The sequence below is a fragment of the Macrosteles quadrilineatus genome, unplaced genomic scaffold, assembly GCF_028750875.1.
Source record: "Macrosteles quadrilineatus isolate MER2022 unplaced genomic scaffold, UCM_ALF_1.0 Scaffold_8__2_contigs__length_117827958, whole genome shotgun sequence".
NCBI lineage: Eukaryota > Metazoa > Arthropoda > Insecta > Hemiptera > Cicadellidae > Macrosteles > Macrosteles quadrilineatus.
In genome coordinates, this window is record NW_026542601.1 from 34818744 (window position 1) to 34833564 (window position 14821).

The window sequence follows — 14821 nt, forward strand, 5'->3', positions numbered from 1 at the left end:
AGTAGTTACCTCTTTGCAGCAACAGGGTTTCCACCGACCAAGAAATCCAGGAACTATGCGTGAAGAAATCAGAAAGAAATCAAACGATTTTAAAGAAATGTGTATCAGAGATGATAACGGTGAGGCGACTTACGATCCCTTGCACATTGCCTCCAGATTCAATGATAATTTTGTCAAAGTCAATGTTAATAACTCAGAGAATGGATTGAAAACAAGCGTGGCATTGGTAGGACGACCTAAAGGCTCACTCTTCCTCCATCCAACATCAAAGGGAGAAGTAAAAGAAGTCACTGCCTCTCTGAAAAAAAAATTCTGCTGGTTCAGATGAAATTTCAGTACGATTTCAATAGTCATACCAGTACATAAACAGGGTGATGAAAAAGACCTCAATAACTATCGGCCTATATCCATTTTGACTGCTATCTCGAAGATTTTTGAAAAGGTTGTTTCAATTCGTTTGAAAATTTTGTTTAAACAACATAATATAATATGTGAAAACCAACACGGATTTGTGAAAGATAGATCTATGATGAGTGCAATGTTTGCCCTCCATTGATGACATATATAGTCTGCTCTCTTGATAAAGGAAACTGTTCCACGGGACTGCTTTTTGACTTGAGTAGAGCTTTTGACTCTGTTAATCATGACCTTCTAATAGAAAAATTACATAACTATGGGATAAGAGGTTTGGCGTTAGAATGGTTCAGGTCATACTTGAGGGACAGGAGGCAGTCGTACGGGTATCGTCAGTCGATGAGCGTGGATTTCTGCGGCAATTCAATTCACCTGAGCTTCCTATCTTGAGAGGTGTGCCCCAGGGCTCCATCTTAGGCCCTACACTTTTTCTCCTGTTTATTAACGATCTTCCCATGGGTGTTGAATCGGCTAGGACCATTCTTTATGCCGACGATACATCTCTTTCCTTGTCCAGCCCTGATGTAGAGACTCCTTGAGCAATTGACCTTCTCTGAAGCCAACAAGCTAGTTCAGTGGTTTGAGAATAATCTGCTTTCGTTAAACTCTCAAAAGACTCAACTTCTCAATTTTCATATCTCTGATCGATCTTCTAAGTATTTTAGTTTTCACTTGGATGAAGTTCCAGTACACCCAATAGAGAAGACACAGTTTCTTGGGCTGGTCTTAGATGAGAAGATTAATTTCCATGACCACATTCAATACGTCACCAATAGGGTAAGTTCAGGGATATTTGCCATCCGCACCCTTGCAAAGCTATCTAAGCCCGATGTCCTTTTTTCTGCTTATTACGGTCTCATCTTCCCTCATGTCGTGTACGCCTTGCCTATCTGGGGTTGTGAGAACAAAAGAACTGTTTTTATTCCGCCTTCAAAAGAGGGTAATTAGAGCCATCTTTTCAATGAATAGATGTCAGACTTGTAAATCAGTTTTTCTATCATCCAAAATATTAACGTTCCCATGTCTCTACTCTACATCTACAAGACATTATCCTTTCTGCACCAAAACACTGGCAAGTTTAACACTCTAACAGACCATCATTATAGCTTGAGATCCACAAATACCCTCCCAGTTCCTAGACACCACACTTCCTTCTTTCAAAACCATCTCCGATATAATGCAATAAAAATGTTCAACCATCTTCCCTCTCACCTCAAAGCAGTATCAAACCATCTGAAATTAAAAAAAAACCCTAAAATCATTTCTTAAAAAAAGCTTATTACAGCGTCCGTAAGTTCTGACGGCAAAAAAAACTATCAAACTTGTTTGATCATAGGTATCCTTAGTGTAAAAAAAGAACAGTTATTATTTCTTATTTAAGTCTAGAAACTGTATGTTTTGTTAAATGACATGACCAATGCATGTAATTGTTATTTTGGTTAAATAAATTACTTATTGATTTATTGAATTTTGTATTTCTACCTAGAGTTTACAATACCGCTACAACAGTGACATTTCCATGACCGTGGGAGACGGTTGTAACAACCACGCACGGGAAGGGCGGAAAACTCAATAATCGAAAGCCGAATTGAGAATTTAACACTTGATTTATTATGATAAAAAAATAAAATTATTTGTAATGAGTTATTATCAATTGAAAATATATACTATATAAAAGTGATTTGGTAAGCGGACATGCCCACCCCCACGGACATCTACGGGGAAAGGAAAGCGATAGCTCGTAACCGTGGCTCACGGACTCTTCAAACCCGACTAACTGTCCCCCAGGTTCGGCAGTCCCACACGTCACACGGAATGATGGCACCTCTTGTCAGCAAAACAATTAGTCCATACATTCCATGCCACGATCAAATCAACCGAACGTGATGTAGCAATCGATGCACCCAATACTTTGTGACACTAGACAAAACCCAAGTAAACTCTGCAAGATTATGCTGGCTAGTGGCTAGCAGGGTTGCGACACGCTCCCACTGACCTATTACCAATACTAGGTACCGACAATGACAATAACCAAAACTGGGTTTTGGGCCGGTATCCATGATATTCCAAAAAAATACGGTTAATGACTACCTGACCGTCTCAATGTCCACACGATCGCGAGATATGTTGATATGTTTCATATATTGCCGTGATCATGCAAGACGATAAAATATGTCTACACAACCGCGGGAAATAATTAACATTTTGCCGCAATCATCGTTGGAGACGATTACGATGTCTACACGGTCGCGAAGGATTATAGAAGTTTACTGCGATTGCATGCAAATACAACCATAATTTCCAGTATGATCAGAAAATGGGTTTTCCAGGGGGGTTTTATGGGGTAAAAAATATTGTTTTTTTATTTTTGACTCTCAAAACACAAAGTTTTCCAATTTTCCCTTTAGACCTTTTTAAAAGAGCTTAAAAAAAACAAATAATTTTTTGTATCAAAGTGTTTTTGTACGGTTATTGGTAACGGAGAAAAATTAAAAAATGTTAAATCCCCATGTTATTCTTATGGAGAATATAATGTTGTAGTTTGCTTGTTTATGAATATAATATCTTAATCAAACTTGGCAAATTTTATTTATTTTATACTAAGCTATTAATATAAAAAACACAATTTATTAGTTTCATTGTAGCTACAAAAACCTAGGTACTTTTAAACCAAATGTTATTTAAATAGATTTGATTGAAAATCAATTCATACAAATGGAAATTCGATTAGTCGGCAGGTTTGCTGTGGCGGGGTATCTTAGTCTTTTAGTCAATGGGAATATAAATTATCAATTATCAGCAATTATTTAAGATGGGGACGCCACTATGTGCGTATTCAAACCCAAATATGAGTGAAGGATGATGTGGTGCGATCTTGTTGTCTTGTTCGTGACTAAGGCCGACATGTTCCTTAGACACAACTGTTAATAATTATCAATAAGTTGTACAGATGTTTAGAGGTAGTATAGCGTAAAACATCGTACGTCACTCGTCCAAAATGTGTTTACCGGACTCGTACCGCACTCAACTTCGCCTCGCACGGGAACGACCACACTTCCGTGACCACACTCGTCCGGTTAACCACATTTTCAAGACTAGGCTAATAACGTTAATACTATTACGACTAGGTGATTGCCTTATTTTTCAGCACAAACAAGTTTCCAAATTTATTAAATTTCTTTTGTCACAACTGAGTAAATCCATTCTTATATGAGTTTTAATGTAAATTACACCATAAGAACTCAAAGGCAGAATGTCACGAAATTTTGGTGTATCATATAATTTTGCACCCACTCATAGACTCTATGGAAAAATAAAACTCACCCTTATAAGACTCCCACAACCCCACACCCCTCTTCGATTAATTAATTACCCCTCCTCCCGCTGGCCGCTATGAACCCCTCCCGAAAGCTCTCTGCTTCACTAAACTTCTCGTTTTCTCTCCTCCTCCTTCCACCATCTTTTTTAGTTCACGGTTTTGTGGTTTGGGTTGAGGCAGGTGTTGGTCTGTCCTGTTCTGGTTTGGTTCTGTTGTTGTGATTTGTGATTGTATTTATGTGCGGGAAACAATTATTGTAGTTTTTGTGTGGCGTCTGTTTGAAAATTATATTCAAGGTTTTCGTAAAAATGGTAAGAATAAAGAAATTGTCAAACTTGCCTTTAAAACAGACTAGTTAATCAATCGTCTGTTAAACTTACTACAATAAATTGGCCACTCAATTTTAAATTGATTGTTTAGGCATCATAGCCTAGAAAATTTGTATAGGCCTAACTGCATTCGTGCATTCTTAGAGGTTGATTAGGCCTACATGTTCAATTATGGCAATAAGTACTTAGGAGGCCTAGGCCTATGCCTAAATTGTTTAAGTTAAGTGTTTAATTTTGTTCCACAAAGAAAGGATACAGAAAAACATAAAAATATAAGCCTAAACTTTAGCCTTCTGCTGAATGCTTAAAAGTATCAATTAGGCCTATTGATGGATTTATTGAATAAATAAAAGTACCTAAAAAGTTGAGACTAAGTTTAAATAACCATTCTATGAACTAACTTAAGGGGGGCTTGTAAATATAGTAAACTTAAGTAAGTTAGGGACCATTGTCCCGGTTGGTATTAACCATCGATGTTCCGATAATAGCCTATCGTCGCTAAAACATCAATGGTTTTTTTTTTAATTAAGAGTTTTTTGTAGCTGCTCTCTGCCTCCTGCTAAGTTAGGTACTTAGCATAACTTATAAGTTATTGTAGCCATTTAAATTAGATAACTTAGATGTTCTAGATTGGTAGTTACTCTTTTCACATTTGCAAGACTAACTTAAGTACCGGCTTAACCGGTGCTGGGTGTCGAGTAGTGAGGTTGTACGGTAGTGTATTTTTTTTTATTCAATGAACCCTTGGCCTATTTGTTAGTGTTTTCTAACCTTCGGTTTTTAGTTTACTACTCTACATTAAGTTGCCTAAGTTAACCTTCCGTGGGGCGCATTGATTTTCAAACACCAAAGGGCGCTCACGGAAGTTACCTCCGGGAGTACAAAAACTATGCAATGATGAGTAAAAAACATTTTAATATCAATAAAACTGCAAGAAACACATTTTTTATGAGTTATTACTTTCACTATTACTTAAAGTAGTATATCAAATTAGAAAATGTTATAAAAACAAATAAAAATACGTAAGTGTTGTGGATAAAAAAGATTTACTTTTTGTACTTATATAGGGTACCTATTAGAAAACAAATTTGAATATTGTAGCCTATGACATAAGACATGTAGGTACATGGTGTAATAAAAATAATAATTTTGTACAAGGATAACTCATTCAATCAAAGCTCTTAGACAAAAATTGCATCAGTGTATGACATATAAACACCTAGGGGCCTATGGTATTATGAAAAAAGATAATTATTTCATAAAGACAACTTACTTTGTCAAAGCTCCTTAGAAAAAATTGCAATGGTGTTTGAAATTAAACACCTATTGTCTAATGCAAAAAATCAGTTGTTAGAAAGACTACTGTACACATTTTGTCAAAGCTCTTTTTCTTGAAAAAAAAGCTTACGGAACTCACACACCATTAGTTTTTTCTTCTAAATGTTGTTCCTTGTCCTCCCTTTCAACACTAGCCAACAATCTCGCAATTAGTTCTTCATCATCCATTTTATAATATCGCTAAATACGGTCAAACATAAGGGTGCACACGGAACTAGGCTCCAGGAAACCCGTTGCATCACAGGGCGCTCACGGAAGCTACTTCCAGTAGTGACACAAACCACTCCCCAAGGTTGACTGACAACTTATTCGCAAAAGCGGTTCGTGAGTTAAATCAGGCCACAGCCCTGCCGAACACATACTATGGTTTTTATAACAAAAAAAGTAGTGACCCGGAGGTAACCTCCGTGATGCGCCCGATGGAAGGTTAATGTAGCCTAACTTACAATAAAATAATACTAGCCTATAATATTATTCTGTATGGTCGACTAAGTTACAAGACTTAAGTTTACATCTGGTGACATGTAGGCTAGCACTTGACTGATTGTTACTACCGGTAGCCTAGTTTAAAAAAATTCATTGACTCTAACCTCCCCCCGCCCGCGCCAGGCTTAAGTGCCAGCTTAGGTGGCATTACTTTAACTTGGAAAGGTACTTTTTTGTAAGTTATGCCCTTAAAAATTGACCTAGGCCTATAGTAGTATGAGTGATTGATGCATCAACTACTTTAAACTTACCCAGTCTTTATGTTACAGGACTAAAAGAACTTCGTAAACATGAACTTTTCACCATTTGGGGGGCATTTCCCTTCATCGGTACCTGTCTCAGTGCATCAGTTCAGCCCGCCTAAATACACACATGAGACCAATAGCTCGATGAATGGTATAACCACAAGTACTCAGAACACATCAGTTATGACTGAGGAGCCAATGGTGAATTCCACCAGCAGGTACAATCATTACGAGCAGCATTCCATTCCAGTTAAATACCAGAGGGATAGTAGCACTCAAATTGATAACGGAATGGTCACAGTATCAGAATCAAGCCCTGTTCCCCACCAGAATGAAACTATTCACTATGTTTATCAAGAGGATATAAAACAAGGTCAGTACCAAGAAAACATGCGGGAAATAAAGTCTGAACAGAAGACCGAGCACGATCAAAACTCTGAATACACAATCATTCAGCCGGGAATGCCTCCCACATGGCAAAGCATTGCCACACCCGGATCTACAGTTGCCGACTATCTTTCGCATCTCCCAGCATCGACTTTACCGATATCGCTTCATCACTTTTTAAAGTATTCATCACCTGAAACTACAAGCAACACGAGTAACAAAAGAGATGTGGAAACATCGATGGAGCCGCCTCTGGATCAGATTGGCCACAATCAACTACATCAGCAAGAAGAGGAATCGCCACTATCACCTTCAAAGAGAAAAAAGAAAAAGAAGATTGTCTACAAGGAGAAAAAACCTAAACCTAAACCGGGTGAGATACGATTGACCACAGCGTTGGATGGTTCCACTTTGTATTGTTGTCCAGAATGTCACATGGCCTATCCCGACAAAGGACTTTTGGAACAGCATCTGCTTGGGCATACAATGGAACGCAGGTTGGTGTTTAATCTTAATGTAACTCGACTCATGTTTTTTATACTTTTTACTTGCCTATCTGTGTCTCGACAGAAGACCTACATAACAATGTTTTTAATTAAGTTGAAAATGTAAGATACCGTAGCTTTGTAGCATTTAAATATTGAAAAAAATTATCTATTTCAATCCTAAAATAATATTCTCAACTGTAAACGTTTATGTGAAAATAAAATCGTTGAATTGACTTGACCTATTAAGGTCCTATTGACTGATAATTTACTTGTCAGGAATGTTATGGTTCATTTTTGTAAGACGTAATTTCAGTAAGTTTCTGAATCTAATGAGGGATCTAATGCCTAAACCTTATTTCTCAGGTTCTTCTGTGACATTTGCGGAGCCGGGTTGAAACGCAAGGACCATCTGACGAGACACAAACAGAGCCACAACCCCGACCGTCCGTACGTCTGCACTGTTTGCTGCAAGGCGTTCAAACGCAAGGAGCAACTCACTTTACACTTTGTCATACATTCAGGAGAGAAGCGCCATGTTTGTCCAGAGTGTGGAAAAGGGTAAGTCTCCACCTTACTTGTCCAAAATTGCCATGTTATAATGAATCAACAGGTTGATGAGTCAAAGTCGGTTGGACATAATATCTATTGAGATAGTTAAATAGCCGTAACTACCGACATTTAAATGACCTTTTTGTAAAAGTAGATGTACATGTCTCTAGTCGGTAAGTAAACAGCAGAAAATACTCACCCTTGAAAAGTACAATTTTGGCCTAATAATTGAATAAGGTGGGGGACGGTAACGTGCACCAGTGCACTCAAAACGTTATAGTTCATGCCATATATTTCCTGTAAATAATGTTTTCAAAATTTGTTTGCCCGTTTTTTTCAAAAAGCTCAACTATCACAAATGCCTGAATCACCAGTTAATTTAAAATTCACCTCTCAGCCCCCATCAGAATAACAAAAAGAAAGATAATGTGAACATGCTAAGTGATATAATTGAGTTTGTTTTTAATCAATTATGGATGTGTAAATATTTTGAACAGTGAAATTAAAGAACCATAGTTTTCTCTTCTTTTGTTCACACCCCATGCGTAGACTATGACAAGGCCTAATACAGGATTTAGAATTGATTCAATACAGTTTCCCTTTTTAAAACACAAAAAAAAATTCATTGGTTTAAAGAATAAACAAATAGGTTAAATAATAGTAAGAATATATTTTCATAGTTTTTTCCATATTGTTTGAAAAAAAAATGCACTCAAATTCTAAGTTAGTAGGCTACCGGTATTTTTGTTTTTAGAATTTCATCAAAGGTTTTAAATTCCTGGTAACCATTAGTCTAATAATATCTATGCAGGACGCCAGTATGGACAATGAACCAAACTAGGCCTATTAAACAATATATTTCATTACACAAATAATACATTACTAAACATGTTTTTATAGATAATTACCTTTTTAATTACAGTTAATACTGGTATAGTATCTTTGAACTCTTTCTAATGTACTTAGTAGGTAGGCCTACTAATAAGTTAGTATACTTTTTTCAAACAACAAATTGTTATCTAGAAATGTTAAGTTTTTGTCTTGAAAAGTGTAAAAATGAATTTTTTAATGACTTTTGGTAACCCTGAAAAGTTACCTGAATTATTTCAATCAATGATTACAAAAAAAAAAACAAAAAAAAAACAGAAAAGTTATGCTGTACCATGGCTCCCAACTTAATCTAATTTTATGTTTTAGGTTCTACAGAAAAGACCACTTACGCAAGCACACACGCAGCCACATTGCTCGGCGTGTCAAGGCGGAGCTGAACCAACACGGGGGTCCTGCACAAGGTGGATCCTGAGGTAGGGGAGGGGGTAATCCCCCGCAGTCGGCTGAGATGGCAGCGTTCGTGGCCGCTGCGAGAGAGGCATTCTAAACCACTTCAGGTGCCGTAGGCTACATAAACTAGTGCCATTCATGAGGGTTGTTTGAAAAGCTAAGTCCAGTTCACAGTTAAACTGTCCATGTTTAACTCTTGACATATCTTGGATGTTAAACGTGATAATTTGAATGCCTACTGTTGCTGTGAGCCTTAGTATTATTTTATGGTGTCATAGACAACTGCGTAGCTCTGAATTGTGAAGTACGCTTCTGGAGATTATTCAAGTTGTTAAACAACTTTAATTTCAATTTCTGTTTTAGTTTTATCTGAAACAAAACAAAAGATCTATCTGCACAGAGCAAAATTAAATATGCTTTGTTCGCTGTGAAGACTGGGCAGCCCATAGAAAGTAATCAAAAGGTAGTCAAACAGTTCACCGCTAGTTTTGCATAGTCAATGTGATTGACTAGGGGATACATAGTATGATACTTTACAATATAGCTACATGATGGATCCTGTCATTTTCTATTTTAACCTCTAATTTTTCCAACTCTGAAAGTGGAGGTATTAACTACTCATGTGGAAGATTCATTTCACCCACTCCCAATAATGGGTTAAGTATCTGGAAGCTGTTTTGTTTCCGATAAAATTTAGATAGAGGACCAATCTTGAGAAAAAATCTGTCTCCATAACCTGGGAAGCTGTTTACAATGGTTATTTTTCAGGACTCAAACAACCTTTTCCCCTCAGGAGGATACAATTTATTGTGAATGGGTAGCTGAATTGGGAGCATGTAAGATCTTAAAATTTTTAATACTGTTGTGCCTCTTGACGTCTTTAGATGGAGTATGCATAAAACGGACAGCCAAGAAATAACTGTTAACATTTGAGTTCCACTATTTGTAGTAGGCCTACTGTCATAGCCTTATTTAGTTGAGTGTTGATCTCACAAAAATGATCACTATATGGCAGCTTAGGAGTTCAGTAGGGTGAATCATAGACAAAGCAACGGTATGGAAAACAGATTAATTAATTGATTGTCTCCCGTTTACACCGGAGTTGGGAATACATGTTTTCAACAAATGTTCCCAACAAACCAAGAAATACTACTTTTTGTAAAGAAACATTTTTGATTTTAGAAACTGTTTTTAGTGTTTACAACAGAAATTTTGTTTCCCACCAAAAGTCTGTAAAGATCAAAGGGTGTTTGGAACTTGTGGAAACATTTTTTTAGGAACACATGTTTCAGTACTTCTACGCTGTTAACAACACTTCCCCGCTACCGTACCCCCCACCCCTACGCCACATGACCACACCCTGCGCCCTCAGCGTCAGTCCTTCTGGTCCAATAATACTATTCAAAACTGCAAGTTTTTCTTTTACAGAAATAGCCTTCAATCTTCTTGTAATTGGTGTCTATTATGCTAATCTTCTGGCCAATCATAAGAGTAAAATATTTAAAATCAGCACTAGACATTCTCTAAAGGTTTTGAAACTCCTGTCCGTCCTCAGCCCGACAGGAGGTCGATATCATCCCTTTTAAAATCATCTAACAGGTCATTGCCACTGTATTTTGATCTAGCTTGCTGCGCGGTTTCACATAGTACCACCTCGGTCTCCGCTGCGTAAATAGGATCACACATGCCGCCGTGACCAGTAAAAGATCCTCTTCTATAGACATCTCGAGAAGAACTGACCTAGTATTCTTAGGAACGGTGATTACATTGTTTCTATCAAAATCAAAGAAAAGTTTGTTGTAAACTTTTGTTTCTAACAAATTGTTAGAAACAAGTGTTACCAACAAAAAGTTCCAAACTCCGATGTAAACGCGGCTTTTGACTTTAAAAGTTCAAAAGCTTTTTGTTGAAGATAAGATAAATCTTAAAATAAATTTGGGGATATCATAAATAATGTACAGAAATATTTTAGAAATCCAAATATAAAAGTTCTTTAAACAAAGGCCTTGTAAAGTATTTTACATTAAAAACATCAAACTTTACTTTTCAAACAACCCTTGTCTTTCATTGGATAACTTATAAGCTGCTTTATTTTAATATGGATTAAAAATCTGCCTTTACAGTGCAAAACAATTGTGTTAAAAAAAATGTTGTGAGTTAGTAATTTTATTACGTAACATTCATTGTAATAGATCCTGAACTGCAATATTAATATTTATTTCCTAATCGGTTTTACATTACCTGTCAGCGGATCCAAATTGTAAATATTAAAACACTACATGTTTCGGCAAGCCACCATTTTCAAACACTTCAGTTCAGGAATAAACATTAAATCTGCTTGCCAATAGTTTTGGTGATGGTTTAAAAAAAAGGACACATACTTTTAAAACACAACATATAGACGAATAATTTTAGTTATATAAGCCTGTAATGGGTACGCAACATTGCCAGTATGAGTGGTAAATGAATGTATGGTGTGTTTAAACCATTAAGATTAAACAAAGCTATTCAAGCAGATTTTATGTTTATTCCTGGACTGTAGTGTTTGAAAATGGCAGTTTGCTGAAACATGTAGCACTTTTATTGTCTGGTGGTAATAAGTTAGATGATTTATAAATTTCAAACTCCTCCAAGACAAACTCTTTGTTTTTTCCTGCTCATCAGTTTATTCAAAATTTTGCTTATGGATCAAATATTCTACTACACATTTAAAATTCATATTAGTCAGATCTTACGATAAGTCAATTTTTGAACGGAGTGCAAACATACTGTAGTTACTTTAATTGGAATCTCTTAACAGCTGAGCAAAGCTGTAAATATTTGGAATAAGACCCACAGATTAGCAGTTTCTATTGTAGTTGGTAAAACGTCTATCTGATTGTAATACGTAGTCTATACGTATCAAAACATGTTTTAAGATATTATAATATTTTTACACATAAAAAAGGAAATTATTTATAGCTTTAACCTAGCTTGATTTGTCAACTTTACATTTATGAAAATACTCATTTTTAAACTATTTTAGTATAGTATTAAAAAAAAGACTTTTTTTACACTGTGATATTTTTTCTCTTCTTTAAGTTCCTGATTTTGTTCAAACATTTGTGAGGTTTTCAGTTTTACTCTATAAACTTAGTACGGTAATGAAACAGTTTAAGTGAGAATCATTTAGAATGATTTTTAATAATAATTATTACTGTATTCTGTACTGGTTAGATGAAATATATCCGAGTTGAATGAAATGTTTTCTTTTTCATACATTTGAAGAAATAATTTTGTTTATAATATTTTAATACACTTTTTTATTTTGTATATTATCTAAGTAATCAATTGTAATTTGATGTAAAAGTATTATTTTTGATAGTATTTTAATTTAGGCAACAATTTAGTTGTGATGTAGGAAATGAATGTATGTTTCTAAGGTTTGAATTTTAAGTATCAATCGTAACTGAATTATTTAGTTAGGGCCTAGTAGAATTACAAATGATGTTTGTAAAACGATTCATGAAGAAAATTATTTGGGTTAAACTTCTAACTGACTTCAGTTTTCTTTAAATACAGTTTTAGACATTAGCTTTACTGTGCCAGTTTTTTTTATGAGAGGACATTCCTTAACAACAAGTACCTGTAGATGAAGTGTATAGCCATATAAAGAGTGCCCGATTTTATACATAATCTTTGTAAATATCAAAAATGCAAAATAGTCAAGCGTAGATTTTAAGGCTTCCATTTAGTAGTTGTGGTGTGTATATATATTATTAATATGATAAGGTTAGGTTGGTAAAACTGGACCTTGCTTAAACAATCACCGTTTTTAGCGTAAGTTTTCCTGCTAAGGTTGAATTATTAAACTTTCATTGAACGCCAATTTATATTTTAAAGATTTTATTTAACTGTAAAAAAAATGGAGGAAATGTAAAAGAAATCTTTAGGAATATTTTGCCCTTGGGAGCTGCAGTAATGCTCTGCCTGCAGGTTGGATAGTTTGTTTTTCAGTCCCTCAAACGTTTAAGCTTTCCCCATTTATTTAACACTTCCCGGACTATAGGCGGATATATCCTCTATCATTTTGTGCATAGCGGACGGTATTTTGGCTGTCTGGACGGTAGTCATATATATCCGCCGATTATTACAACATCTATTGTTATAGTTGGTTATATATAACAACATTAATCTTTGTAAAAACGGTCTTTTATTCAATTATATCTTTAACCGATGTACTAGGAATGTTTTTCTATAAGAATAAACAATAAAAAAAATAATATATAGGCCTACCTATAAAAAAAATTAAAAAAATATTTTGGACAAAAGTGCTGCATAGGTCAACTATTTACAACATTCTAAAGATTACAGATGTAAAAAATATATTTTTTATTAATTTTCCTGTCTGTGTACATAACGGACCGTCCGGGAAGGGTTAATAAATAAAATTCCTAGAACTGCTTTAAAAACAACATTTTGTTTCACAAAGAACATAGTAAATTGCTAAAAGAATCTCTGATGGTAAATGTGAATCGTAGAGTGGTGTCTCTGATTATTTTTTTATAAAGGTTTTTAGGAAAGTTACTCAAGACTAGAGGGAAATAAGTTATTGGGCCTAGGGGTGCCCAAATGCTAAATACAGTCGTGGTTAATAGTACAAACTACAATCCAGACTATAAAAATAAAATAGTTGTACAAGATTCTGCCTTCTGAAGTTTTATGTACAGTACATACCTAAGTAAAAGGTCAGGGATTAGTTTCTATGATTGCATGTAGTTGGTTTTATGCTTTAAAACTAATTAGTTGTGATTTAGATCTATTTTGTTCCTCAATTGTGAAAACCCCTGTTTAAATGTTCGTTTATACTGCAAGTTAGAGTATATTATAATACCAAGAGTAACACTACCGAGCGTTCATTTACAACGATCTATAAGTTTTAACTCAACAAAAACAGCTGATAATAACAGCGGACTAAAATCAGCTGACTAATGGTCAGTTCTGGTGTGCAAATCATGGGCAGCTTTGTGGTAGAGGCCCATAAAATAAACTGTGAACGGTTCAAGTATAAGTTGACAGAATGAGTAAATGCTTTATGAGTTACCGTAAACTCAGGCATTTATAACTTTTTTACCTGCCATTCATTTTTTATTTTGCGCATCCGCCATAAACTATGGTGGTTAAAACTATACAAATTTAAATTAGATCAATGTCTTCACAAGAAGGAGAAAACTTGAGAAAAATAGGAAGCCTGTAACTTAAACAGTGAATAATCCCTGCGCAAAGGATTAAAGTCAAGAGCTTGACAGATTGTTAAAAGATAAAATAGCAGCTTATAAAATATAACAATAATCTTTAGTGTTACTCTAACACTCATAGTAACTACAAGTGCAATTTTGCAAATCATAGTAAGGCATTTTAACTTATACAATTTGATATCCTTATAGCTCTTGAAGTCGAATGTACAAATATTATAGGTACCAGTAGACGCTTCAACATTATATTATTGATTTTTTTCAATTGTGTAAAACGTTATGTAAAAGATTTTCTAATGTTGGTAAATCAAAATTACAAAATAAATTAATTTATTAGTCTATGTCCTTATAGACGTTATGTTGTGTGAATATTTTATGCTCCATATTATTGTGTTAAAGAAAATATGCTCTGCCATACAGCTGTTAATTAAATTAGCATTGTCAACTGGTCGGTGGCAAGCATACAATTATTTCGTATTCTATTTACTTTTAAGATTTAATGTCAAACAATCAATACAGAATCTACCAATTTGCCTACTGATTTATTTTATCAAGTTACATATGGATAATATATTAATATATATTTGAAGGGTAAAAAATAGCAAATATTGTGTTACAGGAACAAAATTTCTTAGGTTAATGAACACTTTCATAAGCTTAAAATATGTACAAATCAAATATGAACTATTACTAGTCAGTTTCAGGAATAGTTAGTTAGTGTGAATAGTTTTACATAGCCTAGATTTAGTTT

The 14821-nt window shown here is 34.9% G+C and overlaps 1 protein-coding gene across 1 annotated transcript; it reads left to right on the plus strand.

Annotated features, from left to right (window-relative positions):
- The first annotated feature begins 3856 nt into the window (after positions 1-3856).
- On the plus strand, positions 3857-9662 carry LOC129001074 (histone-lysine N-methyltransferase PRDM9-like). The gene is made up of 4 exons (XM_054428238.1): positions 3857-4044; positions 6156-7015; positions 7370-7564; positions 8753-9662. The coding sequence occupies exons 2-4, from the start codon at positions 6177-6179 to the stop codon at positions 8856-8858; spliced, it is 1140 nt and encodes a 379-aa protein (XP_054284213.1). The 5' UTR covers positions 3857-4044; positions 6156-6176; the 3' UTR covers positions 8859-9662.
- Positions 9663-14821: the final 5159 nt, after the last annotated feature.

Excerpts from the sequence above, each read along its gene's own strand:
- LOC129001074 (XM_054428238.1), top strand. The coding sequence starts at position 6,177 with ATGAACTTTTCACCATTTGGGGGGCATTTCCCTTCATCGGTACCTGTC. Across the intron at positions 7,016-7,369 it reads GGGCATACAATGGAACGCAG|GTTCTTCTGTGACATTTGCG; the intron begins GTTGGTGTTTAA and ends CTTATTTCTCAG. Across the intron at positions 7,565-8,752 it reads TGTCCAGAGTGTGGAAAAGG|GTTCTACAGAAAAGACCACT; the intron begins GTAAGTCTCCAC and ends TTTATGTTTTAG.